The following is an 11442-nucleotide window of genomic DNA, read 5'->3' as shown; positions in this document are numbered from 1 at the left end:
ATTAGTGGCACACTACCTTTCACAGTCATGCTGTGGTCCATCTCAGCAGCTGGTATAAAGGGGAGACCTGAGTTTATACCTTAGACCTGAATTTGCCTTTCTATATCATGCAGTTTCTTTCCAGCTGAGACTATATTTTGCATTTCTCTAGTTCTTTTCTTTAGGTTTGTTGAAGAATCCCACTGTAGTGGACCAGGGTCCTGCAAAGCAGCCATCTCTGTGTCTGATCTGTAAGAGAGCTACCAAGGAGAACTTGCTACCTTTTCTCATTTTGGGAAGGAAAGGGGTAGAGATTGGTGACAAGTGGAAGGATTCATTCAGTTTTAACAAAGTCTGTTTTTTAATTTAAATATTAATTTAAAAAAAAAAAAGGAAGGAAACATCTGAGCTGCAGGAACTTGCTCTCCCACTACCAGCAAGTGCAGCACTTGTAGCTGATAGTGTTCCTTTCTCTAATACTTATTTTTAAGTTAGCATCAACTACCATGCACAGATCTGATGGTTTCAACAAGTGTCCTTGTAAATGAGAGCACTACCCTGCTACCACGTATGATAGAATAGGGCCCCGATCACACGAGACAAGCCAGACATCTACTGCTCTATGGATTCATGGGACTGCTTCTAGTCTTCACAGCACAAGGACTTTTCTACCTGTTTTGGCTATGCTCAATATAAGCTGTGTTTACTGCTCAAAGTATTGATCGTAAATTGAGTGTCAACACACGCACTGAAAAGCCTGCTCCAGTAAAGCAGATGGGCCTTCTAAAACTTGTGAGGCGCCACCACCACCTAAAGAAAAATGCCTCCCTGGGTGAGTGCCTTCGATGCCACTTGGTACAACAAGTGAAGTGATGCATTAGGAATGCTCCACAGATATGCTACAAGGAGCTGGTGGAGGCTTGTGGCTACTCCATCCTTGTCTGTGCCACTCTCGGTTTTTAGGCAGGTTCAAAACATTCCAATCAAGTACAGCTACTTTGGGAAACCTGTACTATCACCTTCTTTCACTATTCTTTCTTTGTGACCTCTCCAAGCCCTCAGCACTCCACAAAGTCTATTCTGGTGTAGGTGGTACAGAAGTTGTAAAGTACATTTTATTTTCTTTGCAGATGTAGTAACTACACAGAATACTCCATTTGCAATCACTTCTCATGGAATTTTGGGGTAGGTACGCATGGAAAAATGAAGCATTAAGGTTTTTGTTATTGACAAAATCCCTAATGTTTTAGATGGGAATAGGAATTTTGGGGCAATCTTACAAGGAGCCAAATGCTGGTGGTGCTGGAGAAAGGGTTTTGGGGAAGGGAAGGTTCTCTAAAAAGATAGGTTTGGAGGTTCAAAAAAAAAAAAAAAAAAAAGTTTAAAAAAAAAAAAGAAAAAAAGCTGTCTGGTTCTTCTTAGAAGAGATGAGAGAGTTGGAAGAAGGTTGGAATGTTCAGAGCGACAACTAAACAGAAGAGACACTGTTCTCTCTATGCTCCTTGAAGAGTTCATCTTTTTGTCCTCCAGTCCATTCCAGCTGAGGAAGAATGGCTAGAGATAGAGATAGGCAATCCAGTAGACGATATTGAAGAGCAGGAAGGCAGTGGGGAAGAAGACACGGGAGTAGGAGTCCAGGCGGGAGATATGAATGCGGACCCTCCCCTCCCGCCACATCCCTGTCTGACAGTCCTCAATGCAGCAGAAGAACCTCTCACATTCCTTTCCTTCCAGGCATGGAGAGCCAGGGTCATCATCGTCATCCTCCTCTATCTCTGGAGGCCAGTGCATGATGTTGTTGATGTTGATGTTGATAGCAGTAAAGGATGGCATCACCTGTGCGCCAGCAGGTGGCTGTAATGAGGAAGGGTAAGTGGATTAAAGGAAAAGAAAATGCAAGAAAACGTGCTTTATTCACCAAAAATTATTGAACTGTCAGTTGGTCAGTTCATAACATAGGCACAGTGCAGTGGAGGGACATGACTGTTCATCTCCCTTCTCTGCATCTGATTGGCATACTGCAAAGATTTGGCAGTTACCTGCATGACTGTGAGTTTCCTCCCTGGCATCCTGGGGTGCAGATTTAGGCAGCAAAAATCTACTTGTTATGATTCCCCAACTTTGCCACAGTCAGCAAGCAGGGTGTTTGCTTTCCAGCTGTACTAGCCCCTTCCCTCATTCCCCTGAGCTCTGCTGTCTCTGAGGGCAGAGCCACAGTCCAGATACGTCTTGTAGTTGCCGTCATCTGCTGGAGGATAGCTGGGGCAAGGCTGTTTGCAATTCTTAACGTCGTGCCCCAGTAGAGGAGGCATATCACCAACCTCCTGGAAGAGCTCTCTCCACCTGTGCTGGGAAAGGAGTGCGGGAAGGTAGAGATCTGCCTTTTTGTTTTCAGTTGGTGTCGGCTCAGAGGCCTGTTTCATCTGATGTGTCAGATGTATCTGCACTAAGCCTAGGCAGATCTCCAGAGGATTATGGCATCTCTGGGTTCGCTGTCTCCACACTCAGCAGATTTTCTGATGACAGACCACAAAAGACAGTAAGTCTCTGCATCTCTGTGACCTAAGATACTTATGTAATCCTTAAAGATTAAATCTGTAAAGACTGAAAAGCCTGGGCGTGGATTGCTCTATCTTGAAGTGGACATTTATGTTTAGTCATGTAAACTATACTGACAAGCTCTCCAGCAATTGAGCACAGGGTTCCTGGCCCCAGCAGAGACCTCCTTGTTTTATGGGAGTCTCGGGGGATTTTTCTGGTTGTGTCTGAATTTCAAGTTCTCTGACCCAGCACACAGATTGGTTTGAAAACCTTATGAACAAAGTACATGTCAGGCACTGAACAACTTCAGCAGTTTCCAGTGCAGGCTTAGGACAGAGATTCCTAAATGACTTGGAGTTCTAACAGTATGCAGCTCTGCTGGCTGGTCGCTTCAATTTACCAGTCTGGCTTTCCTGCTGTTGTGCTGCAGTGGCTTCTTGTTTCCCACCAGGTAGTTGAGTGTAGCATACTCCATGAGGGCTGCGAAGACAAAGATGAAGCACACAGACACAAAGAGGTCCATGGCTGTGATGTAGGAAACACGGGGAAGGTGCTTGCGGGAGATGGTACTCAGTGTGGTCATTGTTAGCACAGTGGTGATACCTAAGAGAAAAAAAAAGCTAGTTCGGGTAACGAAGAAAAGCACTTCTGTCTTCAGCATGCTCTCAGCCCCTCAAACACCTCAATTTTCCCTCTCCTGCGGGAGAGAAATGACTTTAGACGTCTGGTCCCTTTTTTGCTCTGCTTAGCCAGACTCTGGTCCTGCAGTAACCTCTGACAACGCATCATGGAAAAAGAGCTGTTTGAAACCAGAACATTGCACAGGCTATAAACATGTACTGGTAAAGGAGCATGGAACTTGAACTCTGTTTAAGGCAGCATGCAGAGTTCAATGTCTTGGATGCTAGGAAATAACTGCTAGGCAGATGTCTTTGGGAAGGCAGTGGATGAATTGTTCTCCCTTTGAGTATTTGTCCCCAGGATAAAATTGGCCCAATGGCTCATCAGCTGGATGGGAGATGGTAATAAATCTCTTGTGGCTCAAATGGGGCTTGGAATGGATTTCTAAGTAGCATTAGTGCTCACAAACCTGTTTTCAGAGATCAGGCATTAGGAACCAATACACGATCAGCTCCAAGAGTTGGTATTGTGCTCTCAGCTACTGATTTTAGGATGTGGAGGAAGCTGTGGAATTTCACCTGCTCCTCTTTCTCCAGCACTCATCTAAATCCACCTGTCACAGGTGCTCACCCCCATTGGCTCGGGGTGGGAGCACAGCACGACATTTTCATATTTTCTTACTGCATTTGCATTAGCAACTGCAATGCAACTTCCCACACATTTGAAATGCCAGTGGAGCTGGTCCAGTTAACATCACTCTAATGTAGGCCTATGGGCTTGAAATGTAGTGGGAATCATACATATGAAGAATGCACTACTCTTGATGTGCCAAGATCCTTTCCTACAGCAAAGGCCTGCCTCCTGTGAGAGCCTGCCCCTATTTTTTGAGACACTCACACTCACCACAATGGTGTCCATTTGCCTCTTGCCGTTCATTCCTTCCACAGCCATGGACTATGATGTACCTCCATTGGAAATGACACCCTTCTTTTCCTCCTGACCCTATCCAGGGCTCTGAAGAAATTGATTTTGATAGAGAGGTGGGAAGGAATGTTCAGAATGGATGGGTTCTGAATAGCCCTGCTGATGCTGACAGCCCCGTGTCTCTCCTCACCCAGCAAAGGCCTGCAGGCAGGGCTGGGAATGCTACCTTCAATAACAGGGAAAGTCAGATGGGCAGGGTGGAGGGACAGCACTGGGAAGCTGAGCTTTCTGCAAAATACAGATACAACTGAAGTGCATTAAAGATTTGTAAAGCTCTCTCTAGCTCCTATCAGAGCAGGATTCAATCAACATGAGCTTCATCCTGCCTCAGAGAGCCACTGTAGATTGCAGAGCAGATCTGAACAACAGGTAGAACTGTTGGCATTCTCTGAGCTCCCACTATGGTGTAATTGACAAAGTCTGTACCTACTGGGCTTACAGCTCCTGCTGGAGTTTGGGATTCTGTTTCTATGGCCAAGCAACTTTGCTCGTTACCCTACAACCTTCATGTGACTGGACCTACAGTGAGCCCCCAGGAAGTGATGAGGCATGTGGCTGGAGATCTTCAGTCAGTGCTGCAGTGCCACAGTACACCCCTTTTCTCTCCCTTTTCAAGCGTAAGAATAACACATTGTCAGCTTAAGAAGACTGTGTTCAGAACTTAGATCAAGAAATGAGTCTTTTGCCATCTTAAAGAAGTCCAGTAGTTCAGGCAAACACAGATAGATAGAAATTCAGCTGAGCTTAAGGACAATGCTATAAAAAGAAAGGAGGATGGACTTCACTAAACTGAATAACGCCAGAATGCTTTAGGAGCTTTCATACTCCAACACTTCCAGTCTGCTAGTGTTGCAGCAGTAGTCAACAAGCAACATACATGAAACAGTCCTTCTCTTACCCAGAGACGTCCTGGCTGGTGTAGAGTCCCTCTTGATCCAGAAGGAAACCCAGGAGAGAACAACAGTCAGGATGCAGGGAATGTAGGTCTGAATGGCAAAATAACCCATCCTCCTACTTAAGTCAAAAGAAACTGTCATCACCATGTACTCCCCTAGAAAACAAGAAATGAAAGAGACACTGGAATCATAACATGTAGTTTACCAAGGTACAGAAAGTTGTAGAATTTGGAGTGTTTCTGTTGCAGTTTACTGGTTGTTTTAAGTGCCCATCTGGCTGTTCTTGTGCCTGACATTGTGACTGCTCAGCTTGCTAGCTTCACAGATAGCAGTGTGCCTGGTTGAGGCAGACTTTGTGACTGGCTGGCATTGTGCTGGCTTGCTGTTTTAGCAGTTAGTGGGCTCAGTGGCTACATCATTGGCAGGCTGGCTCTGTGGCTGAGTTTCTGGCTTCACGACCAATTTAAGAGCTGATTTTGTTTTTGCCTAACTGGCCAGCTGGCTGCCATGCACACTGAAAAGCACTCTGTTGGGGAAAGTTTCAGGAGCGTATTCACCTTCAGCTGATTGCTTCAATGGTTTCTTTTCTATAGAAAGCTTTTTAGCTATAACAAGGCTACATGGCCTATCTTGTCAACTAACTACCTGAGCTGCAACAAAGAAGGTTCCTTCAATCAGTTCTTAGATTCTGGTTCTATCCCTGGAAAAGTTACGTAGTGGTAGACATCCTAATTGTTCATTTTGCTACTCACAGCTGAAGTTCTTCCTCTTTTTCAGAGGCTTATAGTGAGGACTGAAAGAAAGCAACCTGACAATTCTAGGGTTAAGATGGAGCCTGCAGGCAATTACCAAGAAAGAGAATTACAAATGGCAAACTGGTGCATTCCAGACACTTTTACTGCACCACTCCTCATCGTGGTTTGTGCTGCTTTTCTATCCAAGTTAGGGGCTGTCTGCCAGCACTGGCAATAGTAGCTCTCTCCAGGGTGGGAGAAGCAATGCTCGAACTTGCTGCTTCAGGGGACTGAAAAATAAGAACCACATACATTTGACTGTATAGTCAGCAATCCGAAGAGGCTTTTCTTGGTTGTCTATGGAAAGAAAAGGGGATGTGAGGAGCTGAAGGGCCTCCATTTCTTTATCCTTCATACATGCAGCATTTCTTCTGGCTCTTAAATTATAGTTCAGATGTTCAGCCTCACACCACTTTACAGAAGGAAAGACCAAGAATTGAGAAAGACCAGAATTGAGATCTTCGAGTTCTGATTTCTCTGTGTTCTGATTATAATCACTCAGGAATTTACATAGCATTCACATACTTCTTTCTCATAACCCTTTGACTAGGGATAGCTTCAATCAGCACTGTCACCCCTAAGTGTTCCTGTGTCTGTGTTCTGGCCTACACTGCTTTGACTTTGCTGCACCCTTCATCTTCATTACTTCTGCTCCCATTAGCAAAGGTCCATCTTTCCTTTCTTAATGTTCCTCTAACTGTACTGTTGTGACCTCCCCTTCCACCCACAGAGTAGTCTGGTGGCCTCTGCATCTCACAAGGTCTCTGACGTACTGGTGATTCCGTGGGCTGTCTCCGTTTGCCTCACCTGCTCCAGTCCTGAGAACTTCCGAGGTGTTCCTCAGCCCTGTGAAGTCAAATTGGTAGAGCCTCCAGGTGCGCTGGTCGGAGACCTCAATGGAATAGCGTCTCCATCGATAGACAATCTCCTCACGTGGGTAGCCATCTGGGGAAAGGAGAACGACATCAGCAAGAGAGTACATGGCATGCCTCCCTCTCATACACCACCTTGGTTTACAAAAGTACAAGCATCGTATTCTAGATCTTCTGTAAACATGAAGTTTTCAGGTAGATATTTCTGATGCCCTTGATCAGATCACCTTAGGTGTTCCTGCATTCAGTGGCTGCAGGGATTGCATCTCCCTTTGTTGACCACTTTCAGTTGTAGGGAAGGGAAGAGCAATGCTAGAAATGCAACCTGAGGACTGCAGTGGTGGGAATTAGACTTGAGTTGGCGTAGCAGGACTCCCCCAGCATGAAGTCTTTAAGGGTTTCAGCATCCCTTGGCAGCATGTAGCCTTCACCAGTCCTCGTGGCTACTCTTCCTTCCCAGATATCAGTACACCACGAATACAGAGCTGCCAATGTGGGAAGAAATGTGGAAGAAATGTTCCTGCTCTAGGTCTCTGTACCTCTCAACCTGGGAGCTGGTCTGTGTATGGAGATGAAGGGTTGTGTCTTCCATTGAGAAGGAGATCTGGAGCATGGCTTCTCCTGGTTCTGGCTTTCTTGGCAAAGAAACAAGCCTACTGTGAAGAAGAGACCTTGACACCTACAAGAAAGCTCCTCAGAGGAGGAAAGGAGCAAAGCTTGGCAGCTAAATCAAAGTGTGTTTCTAATTATCAAGAATGCATAGCATGTACAGTTAATTAGCAAAGAATGAGGGATGGCAAAAGATGAGGCAATGGTATCTCCTCAGCTTGTTGCTTCCTACAGAAGCAACTCAGAGCCATGTGAGTTGCATCTCCTCTGTGGCAGGGGAAGCAGGAGAGGCCAAAAGAGGACTACAATGAGTAAATCAGATTTCCAACCAATGTGTGAGGACAGGAATTTCTCAGTGCAAAAAGGCAAAATTATCAATGGAGATAGAGCATTTCTGTTCCAATGGGTACTGAAAGTACTCAAAGCTGGAGTCTCCCTTACTCTGTCCCCTTGGAGAGCAGGAAGAGAATGAAGTTGCAATGCGGAATATGTTGTTTAGAAGGTGAGAATGACAAGAAGGTCAGTGAAATGAACACCTCCAGCTGTCCACCCAGATAAAGAAGAAACTCAGAGGTGCTGTGAATCTGTATCTGAATACCTCTTCTAGACCAAGACTGGGAGGATGCTCTAGGGAGTGATCAGTAATGGCCCTCGAAGAGGAACACAGAAATCAGATGAAAATGCAGATAAAAGGGAAGAGGATCTCCTTTAAAAAGAGTTTTACTGTGCTGAAGTTTCTCTGCTTGCCTTCTAAAACTACTTTTAAAATATGGATACTCACAACTAGAAAAAACCAAAGGGCAGGAGTGAGTGTCCATTGGGAAATTCTGCAGCTGGAGCAGACATTCAGCCTCGATCGTCAGCCTGAGAGAGAAAGGGAGAGAGAGCGAGGCTGATGTTTTGTGCTAGCAAAGGTGGTTTGATTTCAACACCATAATGTGACAGAGGGATTCTCGCTTCCTTAAAAGAGAGACACTGATTTGCTGAAGATCAGTCTGGTTGCAGGAACATTTCAAAACAGCAGCAAAACAAAGCATACGTTTGGATATTTTCGAAGTGAGGAAAAACATCTAATTTTCACATTCAACAAGCCTTTTTGTTTAGTGAGCTTTTCAGATTCATTTCCGAGAGCGGGAATTTATGGCAAAAGCACAGATGTTTATTATCAAATCAAAATGACTGGGCTGACCAACACAAAAATTAAAACAATTTTCATGTTGGAAACCATTTATACTTCTGACTTCTGTCTCAGTACGATACAGAAAAATAGTTTAACATTTTGGGGGGGGGCTCTTTTCTTAGGAAGAGGAGGCCCATTCTGCAACCATATTGCAAGTCTTAGAACATTGGCACTGGGGACCATCTCCCCTACTCTGTCCCAGAACAGCTGGAAAATGCTGCCTTGACCACCTCCTTGCTTCCTCACTTGAGCAGCCAGCTGTAGGACCTTCTGCACATACCTGAGCGTGTAGAGCACTTTTCCATCATTCCAAATGCGGAGGAGCTGATTTGGGGTGGTTATCCAGTGAGAATCAGCCCTCTTGGAGTTCCTAAAAAAGGTATCTGGGATCCAGATGCGGCTCACCATGTTAGTGTTCAGTGTGAGGGCCTTCAAGGTGCTGTTGAAACGAAGACGCCGGTCGTACCATGTCTGAGCAAAGAAGATATCAATGGTGTATTCCTGTGAAAGAGGAAGAAGAATACATCTTTCTGAGATGGATTCAGGAAAAGCACAGCTGTGTCCCCTGGTCTGGAGGCCGCTGATTTAGACTCACAGTCAGAACATTTACCTCTGGAATTTGGGAGCCAGTGTTTGTATCCACTGACAACTTTCCTAGCTCATCTCTGGCTCAGGGTCAGGACATCCACAGCACACGTGGGAAGAGCCAAGCACTGTGCAGACACCGACTAAATCCAGTCCTGAGTTCAGCTGCACATTTCAAACATAGCAAGGAAAGCCATTTGCCAGCTAGCCAGAGAACACAGACAGCTTTTTCTATTGTTTATCAGAACAAAGCCCAGCAGTGCTCTATACTCCTAATTTGTACGTGTAGCCAGAGTGGTGTTGTGCATTAACCCTGTGAAATACAGAACTCAGAGTGTAAATCATTTATATGAATAACTGAGACACTAAAGGTTCCTGGGCAGATACATGTTGCTGAAGATTAGAAAAGGAAGCTTCGGAAGAGGTGCTATGGATCCATCTCTTTTTTTGGTGCAACTGGTTCTACATTTGTTTGAGTATTTTGTAGACAGAAAACAGGGTTTCCAGCATAATGAGAACTTTTGGTTTTAGTGAGAGACAGAGTACCCAGCTAACCCATAACTAGCACTTCTGGGAGGCAGCTCCTCATCGGATTGGACTGGCACTTCTTCACATCATTAGCCCAGCATTCTGCTGCTTGCTGCTGCTGCTGCAAATCAGTTTGCTCCTTACACTTTTTTTCAGTCTGTCGGAGAAGGTGCTAATTAGTGCCATGCAGGAACACGTCTGGCACTCAGTGGTTGTCTGAACCAGGCCCCCAGCCTGAATGCAGGTCCACCAGCCCATGCTGATGGCTGTGACCTGCTCCTGACAGCTCCTCTTTGACTTGGTCTTTGCTCCCTGTCAGTGTTAAACAACCACGACCATGGAAGCATTGTTTCCTTCTCTTTTGGGCAAAGGAACGTCTGACTTTGCCATCTCTCTTCCTTCCTCTATTGATTTATCTCAGTGTAATTTTAATAACTGTGGCATGTCCTCCCTTTGCTGCTCTCACTGCTGGTTCAGATCTCACTTCTCAAACCATGCCATTAAAATAAATGTGGTGCTCCTAGGGCACTCCCTCGGACATTGTGTCCTGCCTGGAGGAGGCAGAGCAGGGCAACGCACAGCTCTCTGCTTCATTTTCCTCACCCTTGCGCTGCTGTCAGCCAACCAGTAATGAATGATTCGTACCAAAAATGTCCCTTGCATAGGAATGAGACCATAAAAAAAGAGCATTTGCCATCAGGTGGTCAATTCACTCTCTAGGCTGATCCTTCACCCTGGTTAGACAAGGGGATGAGCCAAGGTAATGAAAATGAGGTCCTAAAATAGCTCTAAATAAAAACAGATGCTGCACATTAAGCTAAAGCAAGTTAAAAGTGATGGCATTGCCTCCACAGATGATTCAAAACAGACACGAGGAGGCACAGTGTTCCAGAGTCACATAGCTTGGGCAACAGCCGTCCTTAAAGCCAGATGCACAAGCCTGCCCGATGCCTGAACAGGTGATGGGGAAAGACCCCTCCAGCATCTGAATGCCCTGAATCACAATGGGTACTGCTAGGAAGTGGGGTATGTGGTGATGGAGGCATGGCTTATACTGTGAAATAATGAGATAGAGATCACAGGCAGGCGAAGAAGCACTGGCACAGCACAGACAAGACGGGAGTGAAAGCCCAAAAAACCAACACTCCTTGGGGCCATTTTCTTTTCCTTGACAGATGCTGGGGCCAAAGTAACACAACACTTGACATTTATCCCAAACTTCTGAAAGCCCTGTTTGAGTCACTACAAGCTTACATTGCTCCTCCTCAGGAACAGGCATAGGAGAAAACAACAACAACAAAAAGGCAATGATATATCTAGGTTAGATGCCACCCATCAGTTCTACCACTTAACTGGAAAATCCTGGGACATCTCAACATAGGGTTGGCTGCTCAGGTCAGAGGACCTGCTGTGAAGTTCATTATTCAGGTCTAGGACAACCAATGCTAAAGTTTCAGTAGAGCTGAGGGTCAGACATCCCAGAGCACTTGCTGTCAAGCCCAGGCTTTCAGAAGGGATCCATTAAAGAGCTCCTCTTATGCCATTAACAGCCTTTGCAAAAAGTATAGCATACAAGTCAATCAGCTCTTCTGAAAAATCAGAGCTGTTATTGTCACTGTCTTGTAGTCTGATCCAATTTCAGTGGCTCTTACTCATGAGGAATCGCTCACTGGCTGAGGTAGGTCCCTTGCCTTCAGATGGGGAGCCCACTGGGAAACGCTGCCATTTACAAATGCATTTTCATTCAGAATTTTCCAAGGTAAGATTTATACAAAAACGTATACATCTGGCATTTGGGCATCTCACCAGTAATTCTGGCTATTACTATGAATAACTCACTGCCTTTTCTGGAT

At 45.3% G+C, this 11442-nt stretch overlaps 1 protein-coding gene across 1 annotated transcript in view; it reads right to left on the bottom strand.

Moving 5' to 3' along the window:
* Positions 1-1431: 1431 nt before the first annotated feature.
* The window catches only part of LOC122182896 (gamma-aminobutyric acid receptor subunit gamma-4), a 30601-nt gene continuing 20590 nt past the window's right edge, over positions 1432-11442 (bottom strand). Inside the window, exons 4-9 of the mRNA XM_042876545.1 lie at positions 8757-8977; positions 8078-8160; positions 6623-6760; positions 5024-5176; positions 2921-3123; positions 1432-1833 (exon numbers count right to left, since the gene is read on the bottom strand). Coding sequence (XP_042732479.1) covers positions 1534-1833; positions 2921-3123; positions 5024-5176; positions 6623-6760; positions 8078-8160; positions 8757-8977 — 1098 coding nt within the window. The 3' untranslated portion in view covers positions 1432-1533. The remainder of the gene's footprint in view (positions 1834-2920; positions 3124-5023; positions 5177-6622; positions 6761-8077; positions 8161-8756; positions 8978-11442) is intronic.

The sequence above is a fragment of the Lagopus leucura genome, unplaced genomic scaffold, assembly GCF_019238085.1.
Source record: "Lagopus leucura isolate 7727_CA_CO unplaced genomic scaffold, USGS_WTPT01 Super-Scaffold_100016, whole genome shotgun sequence".
NCBI lineage: Eukaryota > Metazoa > Chordata > Aves > Galliformes > Phasianidae > Lagopus > Lagopus leucura.
The sequence above is the reverse complement of the archived record's forward strand: the minus strand, read 5'-3'. Positions and strand labels throughout refer to the sequence as shown.